General features: G+C 38.0%; 3 protein-coding genes across 3 annotated transcripts in view; all 3 read right to left on the bottom strand.

Moving 5' to 3' along the window:
• Positions 1-14,864, bottom strand: part of LOC134670905 (ankyrin repeat and SAM domain-containing protein 1A-like) — a 93,459-nt gene extending 78,595 nt beyond the window's left edge. Inside the window, exon 1 of the mRNA XM_063528725.1 lies at positions 14,750-14,864. Coding sequence (XP_063384795.1) covers positions 14,750-14,837 — 88 coding nt within the window. The 5' untranslated portion in view covers positions 14,838-14,864. The remainder of the gene's footprint in view (positions 1-14,749) is intronic.
• A 19-nt stretch (positions 14,865-14,883) lies between these two features.
• On the bottom strand, positions 14,884-20,480 carry LOC134670933 (uncharacterized). The gene is made up of 3 exons (XM_063528767.1): positions 20,376-20,480; positions 19,249-19,731; positions 14,884-15,048 (listed from the first exon to the last, which is right to left on the bottom strand). The coding sequence occupies exons 2-3, from the start codon at positions 19,564-19,566 to the stop codon at positions 14,884-14,886; spliced, it is 483 nt and encodes a 160-aa protein (XP_063384837.1). The 5' UTR covers positions 19,567-19,731; positions 20,376-20,480.
• Positions 20,481-20,774: 294 nt separating this feature from the next.
• Positions 20,775-23,983, bottom strand: part of LOC134670462 (uncharacterized) — a 52,716-nt gene continuing 49,507 nt past the window's right edge. The window contains exon 10 of the mRNA XM_063528289.1: positions 20,775-20,972. Coding sequence (XP_063384359.1) covers positions 20,775-20,972 — 198 coding nt within the window. The remainder of the gene's footprint in view (positions 20,973-23,983) is intronic.

Below are 23,983 nucleotides of genomic sequence, written 5' to 3'. Positions count from 1 at the left end.
CGTCTGTCTGTCCGTCCGTCCGTCCGTCCGTCCGTCCGTCCGTCCGTCCGTCCGTCCGTCCGTCTGTCTGTCTCTCTGTCTGTCTGTCTGGGGACAGGGAAAAATCTTAATAATACTTACTATGAATTTGTTAATTTGTACGGAACCCTCCGTGGGCGAGTCCGACTAGCACTTGTCCGGTTTTTTTTATGTATGTTCACCGATGATTTTAAGAACCATTGTCCAATTAAGTACTTACAGTAAATTATACACAACCATAGTGATAGCAGAGGTTTCTAAACTGATGGTGAGACTCAGTTATTATACGCTCATGTACTTAATCAAGTATTTGACTTTTATTCGTATCCAACCATCCATTTCGAGGCATCAATTTTTGTGAAGATATGTGAAAACATAATTTACCGATTCTGGAAGAGGTTTTGTAGACGAACAGACCTTCATTGTATTTTGATCAGGTATTTAAATCAACCTATAGAAATAATTTAGTTGTGTTAAGATTGTTATAAGTTGCTAACAATGAGTCGTTGAAAAATGACATGTTGGTCACTTACATACATACTTTATGTACTTATTGAACTGACATGGGGACGTTCTTCGGGCAATTAGGTAAGGTAAGGGCAGTAAGGTAATTTCAACCATGGTGGAGCGTGGTCACTTGGCATAAAATACTACTAATCTATTGATTAAAGTTTTGATCACTTCGGGCTTGATACAGGAAAACAGATGTGGTCACTAGCCATGCATAGCGTTTCGACAAGCAACTAGTATAGTACCTAGCAAGCATGCGGTTAGTACTTACCTACAGCACTGGAAGTTGATTTGTTTCTGACTCCTACCAATGCAGTTAATGTTAAATTCGTAGAAAAGTTTCAACTACTTATAACTTTAATATATTCCTATTTCTAGCACGTTTGTGTTTAATAGTGACGTGTGTGAGGTTACATTTATTTTAGACTGGTACCTAAAATACTTATGTAGTTCCAAGATATTGTAGGTTCGGCTGACTCATTGTTTAATATAGGTGTACGGGTACTATGAAACTTTGATAGTGACATAAGTTAGTTTAAGTTTTTGTTCGGGAGATCGGGAGATACAGAATAGTTTACCTATGTATTCATAGTTTAAAAGCTATTTGTTATATTGCTGCCTGATACAAATAGGTATTTAATTATTAAATAGATAAATATTAGGTAATATGTGGACAATCTACGATAATCTTGTTGCTAATATCCAGTTCCACATCATATTTTCCTCGCCATTCGCACGCATAGGTATGTGATCAGTAGATACAGTATATTTTACACAAAATAGATTTCTATAGGTAACAGTTCGCTGGCGCAGGCGCAATGCCTTGCACATATTATTTGGTATATGGAAAGTGTGGTAGGCCCAGGGGTGCGAAACTCCTGACTTCGGTCAAACTCGGCTCCGCTCGGCTCAGCATTGCTCCGAGCAATTATTAGGGTTGGCACCACTTGACTTCCTTTTGCGTGCACGACCACAGATAAGAAAATCACTTGATTTTTGACAAACCTAAATAGCCGAAAGGGATAGTGCCATATATTAGAAAGGGAAAGCATGATTCGACCCTGAACCGCTATCAAACTTCGTTTTTGCAGGAAGTTTCCTTTCTGTACGGTAGCACTATTAATTATTCTGTGGTAGAGCCTCAGTAAGGTCAGTTTTATAAAAAAAAAAACAGAACATCAAAAAGTGTCTGTTGCGTGCCTAAAGGATAAAAACGGGACCCTTTTACCTTACTAACTCCGGTGTCCGTCAATCTGTCTGTCTGTCCATTTGTCTGTCCGTATGTAACTCGTGAACCGTGATAGCTACTATAGCTAGAAAGTTGAAATTTTTAATGAAGTGGCGTGTAAGAAAGGGATAAAACATAAATTAAGTACTCAAATTTAAGCTGTTGTGAGACATACTAACATTGAATAATTAACACACCCACACACACACCTTTGTAATTATTATAACATGTCGCGCGAGTGACTAAAAACAAGTGAGTCTAAACCGTAAAATTATTCAATGTTATTCAATAAATTAAGTAGGTTAGGCTTTTAGTTTTATGAATGAGGGGGTGACAATAAAATGTACCCCATAGGTTTTGTGTCCACTGTTTTGTCATTTTTCAAACGTTATTTTATTGACAACAAAATATACCTACCACATAACACACAGCGCCATCTCGTTCGACTATCATTGCTTTTATTTTCGTGGAAGCTATCCAAATGAGTCTGCGGTGATCCTCATGCATCGCTACACATATAATATCAGTATCACTGCATCTTGTAAAAAAAGTCCCCCGCCGCGCATGTATGCTTGTGCATGTGTAGGTATGTTCGCGAAAAACTCAAACTACTAAACGGAATTTTATGCGGCTTTTACCTATCAATAGTGATTTTTTAGGAAGGTTTAGGTGTATAACTTGCTATATTTTGTGTAACCCATGCGGGTCGCTGGTTATATATTATATAAAACAAAGTCCCCCGCCGCGTTTGTCTGTTTGTTTGTAGGTAAATATATATATGTTAGTCCGGAGGGTAAGTTTGAACAAAACAAATGGTATTTGTAATCACTGAACTGAAGATTGTCATCGCTTGCTGATTACGTACCTATGTAGAGTTGGACAAAGCTACTCTGAACGGCATTTGCAACGCCAAGACCCTTCAAAGTGCCCGTGGCGCTAAGAACGCTATGTGCTATGGCGTACGTTGTCTAAGGCCTTTACTCGGTTAAGGACAGATTCTGGTTATTCGTGCATCCGGCATATTCGTGTTAAGCCCCCTCCAGACTATGCGCGTGAATCGCGGGCGAAGCCGCGAACGCAAGTGTGGCGTCGATTTCGCAGATTGTTCACGCCTTCGCGCCTTGTTCTCCGTTTTTTGTCGGTATTTCGGCCCGCGTCAAAGGAGACGCGAAGCGCGAACTTGCAAGACTCCACATTACACAATATTTTGGCTCCTCTGTGGCAAGATAAATATGAATTATAATGATTATATTATATTAAGCAGCTATATTTTACGGTTTTACAATAAAACAAAATGGAAAAACAGCTAAATCACGTATGATGCCATAGATAACTAACAGTTAAACTCGATCAGCTGATGCTTTTCCGCCATATTGCCGCAAACCAAACTGCGAAATCGCCGTGAAGTGTGCGAGTGTGGAGTCTTACGTCAACTTCGCGATATGTTCGCTCCGCGACGTCGCGCCGCGATTCACGCACATAGTCTGGAGGGGGCTTTAGAGCAGAAAATACACGTATAGTTAAATAAATAGCTCGTATTCCGTATCTTGTGTGGTCTATTACATTGCGGACCGAATTATATTGTAGGGTTACAATTTTCATTGTGTTTCTAAGCACAATCTATCTCAATATACTTCTTAGGTCCTATGCTAACCACCGTTTAAATATTCACCCGTATTGGATTTGCTAGCTTATGCCAGACACTATGTAGATATTTCCATCTTACTTCTACTTGTTGCTGCGTCCCTGTCATCAGTTACTATAAATAAATTCAGAAAGATGTGCAGTGCAAAAAGCTTGGTCTAAATCTAGATCTTGATATACTGGGTCAAGCAAATCTTGTCAGTAGTAAAAGGCGGCAATTTTGAAAAATCGCACAGACTAGCAACACTGTTATGATTAATTTCAAAATCGGGTGTCATCTCTCTTTTATCTGTGGAATGTGGCTCGTGAATGACAGCCATCAAGTTTGTTTACATTTTGAATCGTTGACGTTTCGAAAACCATTAAATAGCAATATATTAAATAAGATTGTGCATGAACTTAAGCAAAGTTAAATATTTATTTACATTGTTGTAAATAATTTCATGTTTTGGTTCGATGTACATTGCTGCTTTTCTTAGCGCAATACTGCTCTTTGAGTGTTGCCCTACTTCAGTTTGCTGTACATTGCTACTGACATATTGTGCTTGACAGACTATAGCTTAGGCCTATTCTCATGTCACTATGTCTGTCACTTTCGCACTTACATGTTAGAACGTGACAGGCATTGTGGCAGGTGATATAGTTTGTCAAAGGACTGTCTCATTTCAAGGCATATACATCGACAGAGATTATCTTTGCCATAAGCCCCCTCCACACTCGTGCGCGAATCGCGGCGCGAATCCGCGAACGCGAGTGTGGGAGTCGAGATCGCAGATCAGCGCACGAGTGTGGAGCGGGCTTTACACTAGTACTAGCACCCAAAAGAAAAGGATGAGCATAGTTTTTTTGTTCTTATTTACTGACAATTTGGTTTGGCCGACTATAACAATGCGACCGTACCACGCCGCTGAAGTAGTTTTTAAGTAATAAACAAGAATTAAAACAAGTAAAAAAAGTGTTTTATTATTAGCATTTTATAATGACAAAATTTGACCATGTCATCATTAATGTCAAATTTATATAAACGTTAAATATTATCCCCCTTATTCATAAACATTTACTATAGTTGACAAGCCGATAATAATCGTTTGTCCCTTTCCATCACACCAATACGTCGGAAAGGGACAAACGATTATTATCGGCTTGTCAACTTTAGTAAACGTTTATGAATAGTTTATGAATAAGCGGGTATTTATCTATGTATAGAACTATGACGTTTATAATGATATTGCCTCACTTTGTTCATATCGGTGCCAAGCTAGGTTAGAATGTGACTTATACTCGTAAGTACATAATTATAGTTCGGCAAGAAATTTTGGAAAATAAATGAGGGCGCCACTTTCTACGTAATTGTTACATTTTTGACGTAAAATGCTTAAGCATGGCAATTTATAGTTGGTCAAGCAGATCTTGTCAGTAGAAAAAGGCGGCAAATTTGAAAAATGTAGGCGCGAAGGGATATCATCTCATAGAAAATTTGAATTTCGCGCCTTTTTCTACTGACAAGATTTGCTTGACCGTCTATAGTATCTCTTTTAGTTCCATTTCATTTAATTTCTTCAATTTTATGTCGCACTATATATACAGATACACCCGCTCATCATTACTAAAGATCATGTGGGATGTCCATAAGACAACAATTACTTATTAATCTCGAATAATCGAGGAAATTATTAACTCCACGTGGTGTAAGCAATACATATATTATTTGCCTCTCTATCGCTCTCGTATATTAAAGCGGTTTTGACTTTTGATACAAAGCCAGAAACGAGGTAACATTTGTCATGATGGGTGAATAGTTGTATTTTGTAAAGATTTTGAATATTTCCAACTTCCAATACCTATAATACACTTATTATGTCCAATAATTTGTAAAATCATCTTTGAAGCGTGTAAGAGCGACTCTGTGGTGCCGGCATAATTGTCATATTTTAAGTGACGTGGGGATGGTTAGTTCCGCTATTGCCCACTTCAAAAATTTATTCTACTGCCTACGAGATGTCGCCTGTTAAAGACAAGTAACTAAATGATTCAAACACAACTATATTTTTTATTTCTTGAATAGGTACTAGATAGTTCCTCATAAACATTTGTTGTGTTCATGTATACGTGTTACCAGTAAGCAAGCATCACCAAACTATAGTTGGTCAAACCAATTTGTCAGTAAAAACCAGGAAAACTATACTCATCCTTTTCTTTTGGGTGCTAGTACTAGTGTAAGATAAAGATAGTATGATTCTCTCTGTCTATGATTGAAATGAGACGGTCCTTTGGCAAACTATAATTTCTTTTCGGATATTTTCATAAAGGAAACTTGCAAAGCCAGTAGGTGCCGTACCTAGGTTTTCGTTTGTTATAACTTAATTTCTTTAACGCACCTATTGTGATAAGGTCCCTAGCACAATATTTAATAAGTTAGATATTTATATCATCATCTATCTCTTTTTAATAAATGTCACTCATATGAGATACAAGACTGCAACTAAAGTACACTTAGGTATTGTTACTAAATCCATTGGTTCCTTCATCGCCATAAACAGATTCGAAACCGTATGAACGTTAACTACATTTACCGTTGTAGTATTAATCAGAAAAAAATAAAATAATAATAAATTACTTAGGTATTACTATTTAAGTCATTTGCTGCGGTCAGTTCTTTGAACACCTAATACGCTCGCTCCATTATAGCGCATTGGCAAACCTTCGATTTATTTTATTATTTACTAGGGACCCGCCCCGGCTACGCACGGGTTACACAAAACCTTAATAAATTATACACTTAAACCTTTCTCAAGAATTACTCTATTGATAGGTGAAAACCGCATGATAATCCGTTCAGTAGTTTTTGAGTTTCTCGCGAACATATATACAGACATACAGACAGACGCGGCCGGGGACTTTATTTATACAGATATATATTTAATAAAGAATTAAATAAATCCAATCTCCATTAAATACATTAACGTAGGTATATGTATTGCAAGTTGGATCTGTTGAGATAAAAAAAATCTCTTTAGATCCATTTTCTTCATAGGAAAAATTTAATGGATCTAATGATATTTATATTTTCCCTATAGATCCAGTTTCTAAATGTCAACATACATTTTGGATCTAAGAAGAAAAACTTTTCCCACTAGATCCATTTTGGATCTAGCGACTGGATCTAAAGAGAATGATTGGAAAAAGTCTGCAACGATTTTGATAGCATACGCAGAGTCAGTGTTATTTATACGTCATAATTTCATAGAAGTTTGACATTTAAAACAGCACTTGCACTGCGTGTGCTATCAATATCGTTGCAGACTTACCTTGGTCTAACTCTACATAAGATAACTTATTGTAACGAATTCACGTCTGTTGTACCTATCATAAACAGACCTTCTGCCGTATTCGAACTTCAACATATTCACAAGAGACGACACGTACTAGATCCATTCTAGATACGTTATAGTTTAGATATCAACTATGTAGTTCTCCTTTGCAGCGCAATTCGGGCAAGCAATGTCACTTTTACGTTAGATAGAGTAAGATATCTATTAGATGTGAATTGGATCTCTAAGTCATATCCTGTGGAAATCGTTCAAGAGTATCTCCAGAATCGCGCAAATGTCAAATTTGACAGGTTAGATCTTAAACATATCGTTATCGTATCTTGGTGATGTCTACAAAATATCTAATAGATGTCTATTCAAAATCCGAATCGGGCCCCTTCTCCTTTGGAATTCACGTACGTCTATAAGATTGCCTCACGGCAAGTAAATTAATATTTATCCACGCTAGCCGTCACGAAGGGCGCGTGAAAACAGTAATCAAGAAGGAAATAAAAACACGGACAGACAAGCGCCAGTCGGAGTAAGCCAAGGGTTCTGTAGGAAATAAGTTTTTGGCAAATATTTCATTTTTGGTACATTTTTTATCGCTGACTGTACTTTTCTTTCCACAGGCAACTAACACTCATCACCATCCCTCCTGTCTCCATCATCAGTTCAGCTCCATGTCATCATACTATTTTTAGTCATCCGATTTACATATGAAGGTATGCAAGATTTCAACTCAATCAGAAATCGGGAAGTGGGTCCAATTTTGCTTCCAAGATTCGACCCACACTAACAAAATAACACAAAACAATAAAAACAGGGCAAGTTAAAGAAAAGCTTGTAAAATAGATTTTACTTAAATTTTGTAGAGTTGGACCTAACTCTTGACACACACTATAACTGTGAATACAGTGCAGACATTGCGTCATAAATACAACTATGTCTAAAATGTATTAGGTATTTACTGTATTTAGAGCCTTGCTTGAATGAGCGGGAGGGACAGATCATGTGAAATGAAAACAGGTTTTATTTTACGGAACTCTTTTACTGGACTTTTTATAGACTTTTGTTACCTAGTCTGTAGTTTTTCTTCTGTATTTTTTTTTTCATTATGTGATGCACAGTAAATAAAATTTACTTATTAACAGGAAAGCAAGCATACCTAGATGTTTTGTGCTACTTTATAATGTCCAGCATAGAGGTAGGTACCTATAAATTTATACCTTACAGCATTTAATAACCGGAGCCGCCTTTAAGAACTTACTCCTCTGCCGAAAACCTTGCACAATTGTGCAAACTTTTGTATGGACTGACGTTTATCTGACATGGCTATTTGTACGATACGCAAACGATACGTATAAATCGTGTCCCCGCAAAAATCGGCAGACAGTTTTGTACAGAAAATGACAGCTATGGCGTCTCCAGTTACTAAATACTTTAAACTTCGACGACCGGTCTGGCCTAGTGGGTAGTGACCCTGCCTATGAAGCCGATGGTCCCGGGTTCGAATCCTGGTAAGGGCATTTATTTGTATGATGATACAGATATTTGTTCCTGAGTCATGGTTGTTTTCTATGTATTTAAGTATTTATATATTACATATATCGTTGTCTGAGTACCCACAACACAAGCCTTCTTGAGCTTACCGTGAGGCTTAGTCAATTTGTGTAAAAATCGTATAATATTTATATTTTATTTATTTATATTTATTAAATACTGAAAGGTACATACGTAGGTTGTTCCATAAGTCTTGCAAAAGTGTAACTTCTTATTAAGCTTGTTCAAAATAAAAACCATCACTGTTAATACACTTATGCATGCGTTCTAACCATGTAACAAACATGACCTTCCACCGCTCCTTTGTGACAGTGGCGCAGGCTTCATCCCATGCACTCACTAGCTCGTCATCAGTTGCAAACCGTCGTCCTTTTAATTGGCTCTTGATCAGCAGGAAGAGACCAAAATCGCACGGTGCAAGGTCGGGGTTATAAGACGGATGGTACAGCACAGTAAGCCCCGATTGCTCCAAAAACTCCCGAGTTCTAATCGCACGATGAGCAGGAGCGTTATGATGGTGGAGGTGCCAACTGCCCAGATGAGGGATCCAGAGAGAACATAACTTTTTAACTTGTAGGTCTTCGTGTAAAATTGAATTAAGTGTTGATGCACTAATGTGGAGAATGTCCTCAATCTGCCAGCACGTAATTCGCCTATTAATAGTTATCAGTTTTCTAACAGCGTCTATGTTTTCTTGGGTCCTGCTTGTAAAGGGTCGGCCCGGTCTTTCATCGTCGTCTAAATTATAGTTGCCTCTTTGAAATTCCTTGTACCACCTGAATACGGTAGAAAGGGAAGGGCACTCTTTACCAAAGGCACCGAACATTTCCCTCGTGGCACTCTTGGTAAAATAATCCACGTTTGAAATTATAATAGAAAATCACTCTGTACTCGCGGTTACCCTTTTCACAATTGTTTCGATCTATTTACCGACTATCACTGCTGGCAGGCTCAACAAACACATCATGTAAGAACTTGTAATTAGTGGCAGATAACCATACGCTCAGTCATACATGTCAAAGCTTGTTAGATTCCTTCCATTGCAAGACTTATGGAACAGCCTACGTACTTATCGACAGAGACTGCTAGGGACATCAATACTTGAAGTAGTCAATACTTTAGTCTACTAGAAAGTCAACACTTTAGGTTGCAGCAGAGCGGCAGTGGCAACCGTAGCCCGGCTCGACGGTTTTCTATAAAAGCGTACGGAACTCTAATGACCAAGCGATGGTTAACATTGCGAGACCGCTATAAAAACACGCACTTTCAAACGTACACGAGTCGTGGACGTGTAAAATGCTGCTGACTATCTAATGATCCCTTTTACTCCGATAAATTTTGAAAAGGGAGTGTTGATTATTTTCTTCGTAAATTATATGAGTTAAGTAAAATGAAAGCCGTTGTTGGGCACAAAAATTACTGAAACGTTCAAAGTGCTTTAAAAATAGAATCGTGATGTTACGATTTGTCGGATTCCCCCATAAATGCCCAATTCGTATAATGAGAGAAGGCCTGTGTTCATGCTGCAGTGGGTGGGACATATGTATGGTCTCGTCAGAAGATCAGCGCCGGAAGTCGCCAGCAATATGCTGAGCTGAGGCCATTTTGTACCGCTTCCTTCATTGTACGCTTTCCAAATATGTAGTTTGTTTCGTTTGTTTAATGTGTTCTCGAATAAAAAATGTAGAACACTTTAATGAAAAAAATACATTTAAAAAGACACATCCTTGTTTTATTCAAATCATATTCAAATCGGTGTGGCCTGTTTTGCTGATATTTGCAACAGTTTATTTTGAAGTTTGCATATTTCCGATTCTTTAGATATTTCAAGCACCATCTTATTGCATCGCTGCTAATGTTCTAATCACGTGTATCTCATTATACAGAGAAGTGTAATTGTACATTTAATTGCACCGCAGTGTAATGAGGTCAGCCCGAGAATTCGGTACCACAGGTGATAGATAGATTTAAATGATAGTGAGTTCGATAGTGAAATGCCATTTGAGATCTGATACATGAAAAATCTGAATTATTTCTTTAATATAATATTTTTTTTGATATATAATACTTATTACAATTGCTACAATACAGCTCATTCTTATTTTCTGTTTATTTTAGGTTGTACTGGGTGCCCTGAAAATTAACCTATACCATACCATATCATACCTATTACCTAATTAATTACACAACTTAAATAGATCAACTGAGTAAAATGTCGTTTAAGACGAAACAGGAGCTGAGTTTTAATTATTTTAGGTAAATATGTCCGTCTCGCTAACGGAAGCGGCTCCTAAAACTAGTGCGATAAGGACAAGGCGAAAAATCCTGCGTAAAATCTCAAAAATAGAGGTTTCGTACTCGACTGTTTCTTCCTCCAAAACTTAACCAGTCGTAACCAAATTTGGAAATCTAAATGATTATGAAATTATCTGAGTCGGACCGTTTTGCTTTTTTGGCTAATTGATATCAGTTTTGGATACTACGCCTCTCATTGCGGCATAGTCAATGAGGCCATTTTGGCCACTTTTGAAGGGCTCTAGCGCCTTAAAAAACAACCAAACCAAAACGGTCTAACACAGATATTGACATTATTAATCTGTGTTGAAAAAATCATTGCTCTAGCATCAAACCCCACGGAGGAAACAGTCCAGTACGTTTATATGGAGAAATGAACACTCCTGCTGGCTCTTAATAAATCAGTTTCTTGTTTTTACTGTCTACATATTTACTTCTAATAAATATTTTAATTTTAAAATCAACTCGAATGTGATCTACCTAATCCAAAGAGTAGCGTAAAACCGCCGTAAATAATCTAAGGTTAATCAAAAAGACAAGGATAAACGGTCAAATCAAACGGTGGGAACGAGGCAGAACATGCGATTGATGTCTGAGACCTATACAGCATTTTTTAGACATTGTATCCTCTATAATGAATATCTACTCTTTGATATAAAGTATGCAACCGTTAGCACGATGCTTGTAACAGACCCATGTTCCTTTCACACGACGGTTGCGAAAGGTCGAGCCCTTTACACACCTCTCTACCGCACAAGGTAATTAGTTTTTCATATTACATTTTTATTAGAGATGCAACGGATAGTTGTTTGGCCGGATACCGGATACCGAATATTCGGCCTGACCATCGGCCGAATAACCGGTACCAGTATATTCAAAGGTGCACATTTAGTTCACGATCCTAATTAGGCTAGCGTTGAGCTAGCCAAAACCCTTTTATAAAATAAGAAGAGGTCTGTGCATTGGCTTGGCATCATAATGATACCAAAACAGTTTGAGAATAATTATAGGCAAACATATAAACAACTTTTATGACAGCCTATTACGACTACCGTCTCGATGGAGATTGATAGGGCAGTAAAAATTGCTTCGACATCAACATACCAATGGCTGATGCAACGATTTATGCGGTCTATTAGCGGCTGTTAAACAGTCTATTAGGGTTCCGTACCCAATTTTCACAGATGATGTTTTTCTGTTGCCGCTATAACAACAAATACTAAAAACAGAATAAAATAAAGATATAAATGGGGCTCCCATACAACAAACGTGATTTTTGACCAAAGTTAAGCAACGTCGGGAGTGGTCAGTACTTGGATGGGTGACCGTTTTTTTTATTTTGCTTTTTTTTTGTTTTTTTTTTTGCATTATGGTACGGAACCCTTCGTGCGCGAGTCCGACTCGCACTTGCCCGGTTTTTGAGGCACTATAAGATAAGATTTTCTAGCAGTGGACTGATAATGCAGTAGTCGAGTTAGTGGGCCATTTGAAATGAAAATGAAAATGAAAAATGAAAAAATGTTTATTGTGTTAAACAGTACAATTTGAATACAATTCGTTTTGAGTCCTCCTTGTAAGTATATGTATACCTGTATCAGGAGAACCCGTTCTGTATTAATGTATGTAGGTACATAATATTAATTCAGTTAGTTATGCTATATTTTTAATTAATTATTAAATATTAAATATATTTATTGTTGTTTAATATCAACATATTTCGTTTACAGTTTTACATTAGACTTTGCATTCAAATTTGGGATTTTTAAGAGGACGATCAATTATCCAGGATATAAGCGAAGTCCTCATTTTCCTTCATGGATTTATGGAAAATATTTTGTACACAATTTGATGTGTTTTAATCATAGCTATGCCCTATCGTTTAATTTTATTCGATGTTTACTTTATTATAAGAGTTAGTAGCTTTTAAAAAATTGTACGATCCCTGTTTTTCGCTCCTAACTTTTATAAGTAATAAATAATAATAAATAAAATGTGTAAAAATATTTTCATCAATGTTAATATCCAGAGAGGAAAATGGGGAACACGTTTGTATGGCTAACCGGTTTCCAGGCGGTCGTCGCCTTTCGTCTTAATGTTTCTTTTACTCAGGATCACGAATTTTCGATCCTACTAGGAGAAAAAAAAGGGTACAGATTGCCACGTGAATTTAGTGATTGAAACTATACAGCATAAAACAAAAGCTAGAAAAAATATTTCTAACAAACTTTTAACTTTTAAATAAAAGTATAAAATTCAACACGAATCAAAAATACCTACAGCATCGTAGGACGTTACCAAACATCGGTAAAATATTCCGCTGGATTTTCGGTCGGGATTTTTTGTTTGCAGTCTGGCAACCCACTGGCGCGTATTGCCATATTTGCTGCGCAAACAGAAAAATCGGGAAAAAGTATGGATTCTCGCCTCCCCAGTGGTAAATATTTTACGCGGGCAAGAGTAACTACGTTTATAGCGAATGCTTAATTTTGAGTTTTATTTAGTTACATAATACAGTGTGTTTTCTGTAACACGAGCAATAAATTAAACTGTAGGGTAGGATGTACTCATCAACTGACCAACATTTATTCAGCAACTTTTGAAAATAACTCATGGTTTGATTTTTATTACACTTTAAAGTTCATTCTAAGACGCAATGTATTGCAAATTTTGTTATGTTAAAAGCGTGACAAGTAACGTCAAACACACTGATGTCAGCGTACATTGAAGGCAATATTTATTTTGTATGAAAAAGAGGAATAAGGATTCATAATTTTTAAAACTTGCTGAACAAATGTTGGTCAGTTTGAGGAGTACCTACAGCCTTTAGTTTAATTTATTGCTCCTGTTACAGGAAGCACCCTGTATATTTTGCATGTTTTGTTTCAACAAAGAATTGATACAGTTGATTAGTGCACATGTTGACGTTAATGACCCACTGTATAGTCACCTGTAATAAAATAATATGTTACTCTTAAAAGACCGAAAAATACGCGACACGCTATTATGGCTTTACGAGTACGAATAAGATCCTGTCGTGTCAGATATTTTTGCGGCCTTCGTTGTGTAACATATTATTGCAGGTGACTGTACAAAAATATGTTTACTTCGATAATCAATCGGAAATATGATACAACGGAAATGGGGAGAGATGGATCTGAAATTGATTGGCCGGCAATTATAGATTTTGATTCTCTTGTGAGAAAATATTTAGTCTGAAGCATTTTCACCGATCCTTTCATAGCTCTCCTCATAAGCACTTAATTTATATGTCCCAATAAGTTAAGTGAGTGACTGAGGGAGACATAGATCGTCCTTAAATTTCCAAAAGACAAGTTTTTAATAATGAATTTCTCAGTCTTACCTGTTCTCATTGCCGCCATTACGCAGCTTTGCCGGCGCCTTTTAAACAATACCTATAGTACATTATTGTCGAGGCTCGGAAGTAGCTACTTGCAGGCTGAGGATTCGTTTTAAACGGACGACCTTGGGAGTCCGTTTAATTGAATCCGAAGCCAGCAAGTAGCCTTCCAGCCGAGTCATATATAGTGCTTTTCTCAAAAATGGTGCAAGAAATATAAATATCATTGAAATATTTTACAAAACCAATGTTCTTACGTATATATTTTCACAGAAAAAAGCCCTTGCCGCCTTTTTATTTTTTTAATAAAAAAATAGAAGTGTATTTTTCTGCCAAAAATACGCCAACCTATTTGAGACAACTAAATAGTCGTGGTACTAATCATCTGTTTGGCTGTTTAATGGGCCTGTGCCTTCATTTAATATGGCCATTTCAAATTTTAAAAAGTTTGGAACTCGACAAATAATGGAATTTGTATGCAACATTGCAGTCCCAAAAGCGAGACTGCAATGTTTTTAACTTTTTAATTTTTGAGTGACCATAAACTACGCGCTTCGCGACCTATTTTTTAGACGGCAAAGTCGACTTTGCCGTCCATTTTTGAGAAAAAGAATTTTGAGCGTAGAGAAAAGCGAAAAGTAAAAATGTGAGGCCCCGGGATTTTACTTGAGGCAACCTACTACTTAAAGCTAGACTGATCTGCAAAAGGTACGTCACACACGTATCTAAGTACGCCTTGACGGCCGGTGGCTAGCCACAGACGCCACGGACATGGCGCCTCAGCTCCGTGTCCGTCTGTCTGTCCTACTATGGTAAACTAACCTGCAAAAGGCACGTCGCACACGTACTCCTCGACGCAGTCGGTGTTGCTGCGGTCGGTGGCGCCACTAGCCACTGACGCCACGGACATGGCGCGCAGCAGCTCCGTGTCCGTCTGTCCGTCTTACTATAGTAAACTAACCTGCAAAAGGCACGTCGCACACGTACTCCTCGACGCAGTCGGTGTTGCTGCGGTCGGTGGCGCCACTAGCCACTGACGCCACGGACATGGCGCGCAGCAGCTCCGTGTCCGTCTGGCAGTCGCGTAACAGCTCGCGGAGCATCGAACGCCGCTTGTATTCCTGCGGAGGGAAGCTTTGGTCTGATACTGTATTCTAGTGAGAGAAGTTAAGGGGATATGAGTTTTAAAACTAACAAAATTTCATTGGCTAGTAATGCACCCTAAGTTAAGAAACAACGAGACGTTGTCTATAGGTACCGAAATTTCATTATCTCCCTTTCTATCACTTGCCTATTCGAGCAATCGAGGAGCAGATAAAGAAATTTCTACCTTCGTATTTCGAGGGCCTCTAGTCCTACACACAAAACACTGTCGACGTAATTTTAAAAGAATTGTTATATATTTCCACGCTATTTTTACTTCCGTGTGCTCTGTGCGTAATCCCATTTACATATCCTTTGTTCCATTGTCATCTTGTCTAGGCCCGCAGCAGCATCGAAACACAAGCTATCCCTCGGGTCGGGTCGTTCATTTTTCAACGGAGTTGACCATTTTAAACCTTGTTGTTATGTACAATCAGCAGCGGAAGTTGCTAAGCCGATCCGGTGTTTAAAATGATCGCGACTTTATTGTTAAAAGAATAATTAGGGCGTGTCAAGATGATTTTTAACACCTCCCCCGCTTAGTTACTTCTGCTGCTGACTGTACAGGTAAGCTGCACAGTTAAGTGACCCCCTTGCATAGAAATGCAAAGGGGATTCACATTGCGGCTTACTGTACCTCCTAATTTTGGGGAGTCGTATTTAGGGCCCCCCCACATCTAGCGTCTTTCGAGCGTCGGCGTCTACAACTCTATGGCCGAACGTCGACGCAACTGCGCAGCGACGTCATTTTCCATAGCGCTGACCAGACGCCGACGCTCGAAAGACGCTAGATGTGGGGGGGCCCTTAGGTACTAATAGTGTTAGCTACTTCGGAACTTACACTACGATGGTGCAATAATGTGAGTGCCTTACACATTGCTCCGTGAAACGATTCAGGCGCACAGTTGCACGCCGCTGTGACTGGCAGTTATTCGCTTTGCTTTCATTGCACTTAAGTTTCGTTTTACACATTTAGTCCGTTTTTTTTAGCATTAGAAAGAACTTCGCAGAAGTAAGCTTGTGGTTCTAAATCCGGCACTTTTAGCAGTAATAATTTGAAGTAAATTATATGTATTGACCATGCTACATTAGATAATTCAATAATTATTAACAATTAAAGAGCCTGATAAAAACTGCACGCTTGCTTCTGTAGAGTTCTTTCTAATGCTAAAAAAACGAACTATAGCAAAATGATCTTTAGGATTTGACATTTAGGCATTGATTGTTTTGGAATTTAGGACAAATAAAGACAATGCCATTATGTTATTTAGGTGCAATGAAACCAAACTTATTCTGAGCGGTCAGCCATTACAACGTGACTACGATAGGGCAGGAAATGATACCTTAGAAACTTTTTATCGAAATCAAGCTGGGATCCTACTCGTAAATATATTTAGGTTTATAATTTAGTGTCACGCTACTATACAGGGTGATTTCTGGGTCGTGATCCAGAACCACTTTTTCTGACTCTGTAAATGATCCACATTATCATATTTGATTAAAAGATAATTACTTTAATTATTCTTATTTTTCAAGTAAAATTAATTTTATACTAAGTAATTATGGTCACCCTATGACTTTTTACATACGCTGTATGGAAAGCGACAAGACGTCACATTGAGTAGGGTACCGTTACCAAATGTATGCAAAAATGTTTTTTCCTACTTGTCATCTAGAAAATAATCATCATTATTGGTGATAAACAATAATTAACAACATTATTAGGCTCATCTTTGGATTCTGTATGATGTCTGGCTCTCTTGCTCCACGACCCCGAAATTACCTGTATAGGAGTAGAGATGGGACTAAGCCGATTTGAGATTCGAGTAATATTGGGAGTGGGACAGAAGGGTATAGCGTAGACAAGGACATACTCCCCAATAGGCTAAATGACAAGTCATCAGACGTGATCCAGTTCAAATGATCAGTCGATCTGGTTTGTTTTAAGGATTTGAACCCCATTTAATTAAAGCAATACAAGTCAGAAATGATAGTCTCATAAGATATATTACCATATATGTCCCCAATATTATATTTCTTGCTATCCAAAGGTTGTCTGGAAGAGATCGCTTTTTAGCGATAAGACCGCCTGTTGTTACCGGGTTCTATTGTTCCATTAAAATTTATTTGTAGTTTTACATGTATGTAAAATGTATAATTATTGGTGCAATAAAGAATATTTACTTACTTACCATAGTTACCATACCAAACAATATTGAGATATAGTCAATCTTTCAACTGGTTTCATTAGTTTCAAGTTTTTCTTATTGTATGTAACATTGCAGGTGGAATATACAATTACCTAATTAATAAGAAAAGTCTAATTGCTATCACCTTTTCCCCAGTTTGATAATTGTTGTTGTTTTTGGGAACTTAAACTAATACTTATTTGCTAATATGTAATTAAAAAATACTGACAATACTTACAGGTTCAAAGCTCTCTCCGTGAGTAGGAATGAAGATTTCAGCGAACATAATAAAATAAAACAAAAAATAAATGACTATGTAATTTATTAAAATCGCAAATTAACAAAAATAATACATGACCAAGCTATAAATTAACAAATTGGACAATAAAATAGGACATAGTTTAATTTAGGGTAAACGACTCAGTTGATAACCATTTTAAATAAGGTTGTTACTACAGATGTGCGGAAAGTTTCCAAAAAGTTCTCTGAAATTTCAGGATAATTTCTAAACAAACTTTCATTTTGGATGGAAAGCATCCAGGAAATTCTCTGAAATTTCAGGATAATTTGTAAACAAACAAAATAAACTTTCATTTTGGAAATGGAAAATTGGAAAGTTTCCGACGGAACATCAGTAGTTGTTACAACGAATAATAATAGCTCAATAGTTTCTAGTGAAATACGAACTCGTATGAACACTAAATGGGATGTTATTCTTAAATGTGTGTTATAATGAGTGAATGAAAGAGATTGGTTGAAACAAACCGCCTTAAGCAAAAACTCGTTGTTGCGCACTTAAATAACTATCTGTTCCAATTAAAGTTACGTTTACCCTATGTTTTTTTTTGTTAGTATGTACTACTTTCACTTCAGTCTGTTTTTCACGAACAAGTAAAACCTCTTTTAATACTCGAATAAGGCATTTTTTAAATTCGAATTTACGTAAATGTAGGAATATATGCGTTTTAAGTCTATCACTATTCAAGATACTGTCATGTAGGTACTTATAGAAAATCTTATAATAAAATTCGTTATGAATGTCGAAATTTATGAAATATGATAGTTTATTTCAAATATTATCAAATATTTCATATGGAAGACTCATTCATAAAATTTTCAAATCATAAAAAGATATATATTTTTTAATTTCTATAACATCACAATGCTTAAACCAAAGGCATAACCAATATAAATATTGTAGGTAGTAAGTAGTTAATTATCATTAAAATTTATTTCCTTATACAAGATAAAAAAAAATCGTCAACATAAGCACAAAACTATAGATTACATATAGATTCTGACATGTTTCACATTTTAAACTTAAAATCATAATTAATCCTAAATATATAGCACCTAAGAAATACTTTTCCATTCACATTTAACATCATACAATTTTTATAGGTAATTAATAAAAAGCACCTGATATAAAAGCACCAGAATTCAGGAAGGACTTTTAAAATCAATTTTAAATGCATGAACTGGGTTTATAAATCATGTCATCTATTTCCTAACTCGTCTGCCTGAGATTTTTTTCTAATTCTTATTTCTTCTACAACCTCCATAATAAGCTGAAACGTTTGAAAAATATTTGTAATTTCTTATCGTACATTTTCGATGCATCGTCCTCGAGTGGACGAAATATCGGAAATGTCAAAAAACTGTTGAAAGATCATGCATATTCATCATGCAATTCATTTTTTAAGTTACTAATTGTCTTTTAACATAAATAAAGCGTTAGTACAAAAAAGTTTACGACAATAAATAATTTTAATGTAGGTAAAGTAATAGTAAAACTATGAATAGTTTCGAACTCCTTATTTTTTGTACTGTTCACTTTTCCTGGGAAGTATTTTTACAAATTACAAAGTGATCTGTGCATCATGGAGACTAGTTCTAAACCTACTACAACATAAACATAAATAACAGAAAAATAATAAGGTACAAACACAAATATAAATGGTGTGAAAACTACGTGCAATCAGGACTAACCTGGCTTAAAGGTCTGATCCTTTCATGTATGCTGTTCTCCGCCTGCCGCGCCGAAGGCGGCGGATGGTCAGGCGTAGGGGGCTGCTCATAATGCGTTGGCGACAGCGGAATATCCACCCTCGGCCCATCGTAATACCGCTCACAGTCGCTCGGACTATTAATCGATTGGTCATCTAAAAGACTCTCTAACGAAGATCTGTCTTGGTTGGAGTACTTTCTGACTCTGTCCTCCATTCTTTCGTTGTCGTTCTGTGGTCCGAAACTTCTTCTTAGTTTTCTTCTAGGGTTCTGTTCTTTGATGACGACGTTTTCGTACATAGCAGTGATGGCGACGGGCTGTGAGCGGTTCTTGAGGCTGGGGCGGGGGTTGGGCACGGGGGCCACGCGGGGAGAGTTATGGTTTTCCTCGAACTCGGGGTAGGAGAGTTTACCGTCAACGTATTGATCGACGGATCGACCGTGTTTGAGGTAATGTTTGGCACCCTGTAACAAAAGAGGTTCGTGTTAATTGATTGAATTGTTTATAGACGTTTTAGTTTTTTTATTGTTCATATGTCATTTTCATGTTTTTCAAGGCCGCGGCTGTTAAAAAACAGCGGCCTTTTGCAGCGACAAAGTGCTGCAAAAGGAAATACTATTTCCACACTCTATCGCTTGCCAGAATCGACGAGTTTGCCTTTGATTCTCGCTTTTCTGCGGACACGTGGGCTAGGCCCGGCGGAGTAGTTTGAATACTCCTGTAATAGTGTATCAGCACTAACATCAGTGTATGTGTGTTTATTAATAGTTTAAGGTGAATTAGTAGTGTAAGGTGTGTATCAATCTCATCCAAGTCATAATAACTCCTCGCATGGGTCCGCAGCTCGTAGCTGTACCCGGAGGAGGGCGAGTTGGCGTGAGTGGGAGATACTGAGAGATTTCTTCAGGGTTTCTTAGGCGAGTCCTAAGTGAAGGGTAGTGTGTGTAGCATACCTGTATCTCATCCAAGTCATCCTGACTCCTCGCATGGGTCCGCAGCTCGTAGCTGTACCCGGAGGAGGGCGAGTTGGCGTGAGTGGGAGATACTGAGAGATTTCTTCAGGGTATCTTAGGCGAGCACTAAGTGAAGGGTAGTGTGTGTAGCATACCTGTATCTCATCCAAGTCGTCCTGACTCCTCGCATGGGTCCGCAGCTCGTAGCTGTACCCGGAGGAGGGCGAGTTGGCGTGAGTGGGAGTTACTGAGAGATTTCTTCAGGGTATCTTAGGCGAGCCCTAAGTGAAGGGTAGTGTGTGTAGCTTACCCGTATCTCATCCAAGTCGTCCTGACTCCTCGCATGGGTCCGCAGCTCGTAGCTGTACCCGGAGGAGGGCGAGTTGGCGTGAGTGGGAGTTACTGAGAGATTTCTTCAGGGTATCTTAGGCGAGCCCTAAGTGAAGGGTAGTGTGTGTAGCTTACCTGTATCTCATCCAAGTCGTCCTGACTCCTCGCATGGGTCCGCAGCTCGTAGCTGTACCCGGAGGAGGGCGAGTTGGCGTGAGTGGGAGTTACTGAGAGATTTCTTCAGGGTATCTTAGGCGAGCCCTAAGTGAAGGGTAGTGTGTGTAGCATACCTGTATCTCATCCAAGTCGTCCTGACTCCTCGCATGGGTCCGCAGCTCGTAGCTGTACCCGGAGGAGGGCGAGTTGGCGTGAGTGGGAGATACTGAGAGATTTCTTCGGGGAGGTTTCTTAGGCGGCGTGGGCTGTGGGCAAGAAAAATATAACTTTATACTAAATAGTAGGTATAACGACTTAATACTTAATAGTATAACTAAGTGGTATAATTCTACATTAACAGTTTGGAAACCACAGTTTGGATTAACAGTTTGATTCGAGAGAGCCAAGTTAAGCGTGCAAGATTCGTCAGGCAGATTCGGTCGTAGTCACACTCGCATCAAAAAAGACCCAACAAAACAAGTGTCCGTTCACAAAATTACAAAATCGTGTGGAGGGTAAAATTCTGAGTGTTCTAAAGTTGCTGAACGAGGAAAATGTATAGTTTCAGTCATAATACCTACAAAACATAAAATTGGTTAAATGATAAACTCGAGTATGGTTGAGCATATCAATTCAAAAACTATGCTAATAGACATCGTATTCCATAAATGTTCTTTACAACACCTATTTGAACATTGATGATCCGAAACAGACATTTCAATAGACAAACACTATGTAACTAGGTATCTCTATCATGAGCCATGGCTCAAAATACCAGTGGACCAGAAAAAAAAGCCGACGCGATCCCCATTCAGAGCTTTTGTGTTGAATTTTATAGTAGATCAAAATTAAACCTGCCCATTCAATGGTTTAGCAATTGGCACAATTACAGAAATTTGTCAGCGTCTTTATTTAAACCTAAATATAATTTTAAACTTAGCCTTCACTTCAATTAAGAACACGACCCGTGTCATCGCCCGCACTTATCAAATTGCATGGTGGAAAGAACGGGAATGCCTATTCCTGGAGCTAAGCTGCAATTGAACAGGGTATTTGAATACAGCGACGTTGGTTAGCCGGTGGTCCAAAGTTACAGTACAGCTTGGCAAAAAAGAGTAGAAATTAAAAAGTGGCAACACTATAGTGTCATCCCTTTCAACCCAATTAATATAAGAAAACGGGACAACACTACTGTGTTGCCACTTTTTAATTTCTACTCTTTTTTGCCAAGCTGTAGCTAGACGTTTGCAGTCGGGGAAAGCCTTGTGAACTTTAGGAGGAATGGAAACTGAAATGGGTATTTTTATAGATAATCACCTGTTTTTATTGCTTTCGAGTGTATTTCTGTAGGCAAATAGTAAGAAGTGTATTTCTAATTCTATAATTAGAAGTAGGTAAGTACTTTCTGAACACACACACACGGGCTTTCTGATTTAAAATTTGTTTATGATTTATGCCAATCAGAAAGTGATAGTTCACGCCCAATTCACAATAGTCGCCTTAGTGTCCACCTAACAAAATTAATACAAACACACGACTCTTTGTAAACAGGTTTCATACATAAGTTGGAAAATACTTGGAATATATCATACCTAAACTTTCACGATTATTAAACATTATCAAACTGGGCAACGGGACTTAATCGCGTATTTAAGTTTTAAGATTTACCTCCGACGTTTCGAGGACGGCGTTGTCCCCGTGGTCTTCGGAGTCTTTTCGGGGTTTTTGGTCGGGGGGGCACTCTGATCGTCACACACAAGCATACCGATGACGACGTAGGATAGGTACTATACTCTGTATCTTTAGAACAGCGCATAAGCCGGGATATATTTCCAAGTGGGTAAAGGGAGACAAGAGTGCTGTGGCATCCGCGTGTAGTTTAGACCACAAGCAAGCAAAGTGGACAAGTAATCCAATAGAGAAGCGCGGATGAGGCGTAGATTGGCGACAGCCGGTCACTGAATGGGATGCATTAAAGCCGAGCCTATCAGGCCTGAGCCGATTTGTAGAGATAATGGCACTGTGACACCGCACTTTGCAGTAAGAAGGGAACTGCCGGCCTAGCCAAGGTTATAATCGCTATCGCTTCGACAACGAAAAACATTATGTCTCTCTATCACTCTTCCATATTAGTGCGACAGTGACAGTTGTGTTTCGGTCGCTACGGAGCGTAAGCGATCGGCATCTTGGCTACACGGCCTGTACAGCGGCCAGTACTTGAGTACCAAAGGCATAATTATTAGCGGTCATATAATGAGTGTTAAAAGCCGAGGCTATCAGGCCTTAGCAAATTTGTAGGCTAGTAGATAATGGTACGGTGACACAGCATTCTCTAAGATGGAAAGTGATGTACAACGCGTTACATGTACAACAAGTTACGGTAAAACAGCGTATCTTAGAATATGTTATGTGCCGTAATTAGGGCAGATCGGTCATAGATCTCGCAAACCCTCATGACTCTGTCATTTTAAAATATTTCCATAGACTGATTCGACAAAAATCCCATTATATTATTATACCTACTCGAAATTTCTCGAGAATTGATTGAGAAGTGCCACATGTAGAGAAGAGAGGAACTGCAAATACTGCAATAACCTCTAGCCGCCCAGAGAGCTATAAAAAGGTCTCGCGTTCCATTCTAATTTGAACTTTGTGTTGACAAAATAAAATTTCATTTTGCTTGGCAAAGCTTGACGTATGGGCCGCTAGAGGATATAAGAAATGATTTTTGTCCAAGCTGAGATGCTTAGCTCATGTTTCGCTGTCGCTTGGTCAATAAGACGCTTTTTTACATTACGTGTCTTTAATTTCTAATCTTAAATGCTTTTTTTCGTTTAGAAATATATCTTGCACGGCTAATTTCCAAATTTTCAAGAAAACCCTTTTACCAGCATGCATTCTTCGAACCACATTAAGAACAAATCACATCAAAGGGAACAAAGTATCAGATATAAATCAACTGCGCCTATCCTTACAATGAAAAGGTTGTAACTACGTGAAGTTTCAAATTAGATACGCCCATATCGCAATAAAGGAATTATGTTTTAAGCGTTCAAACAGCAACACTCTTAAGTATCCATCGGTGGACTTTATGCCTTTTGTAATAAGGTTTACGAACTGTCAATTAACGGTGTTAGCGATGGTAATATGAAAGTTTGGAATAGCAAGAGTAGTTAAAGCACATATAACTTTTTAATTTATTTGAGTGGCGCCAAGTAGCCATTAAAATCGTTTAGGCTAATTAAGCATGGTGAATCGGATTTATTACGATAAGCGG

Source organism: Cydia fagiglandana, chromosome 14, assembly GCF_963556715.1.
Source record: "Cydia fagiglandana chromosome 14, ilCydFagi1.1, whole genome shotgun sequence".
In the NCBI taxonomy this organism is placed as follows: Eukaryota; Metazoa; Arthropoda; class Insecta; order Lepidoptera; family Tortricidae; genus Cydia; species Cydia fagiglandana.
The sequence above is the reverse complement of the archived record's forward strand: the minus strand, read 5'-3'. Positions and strand labels throughout refer to the sequence as shown.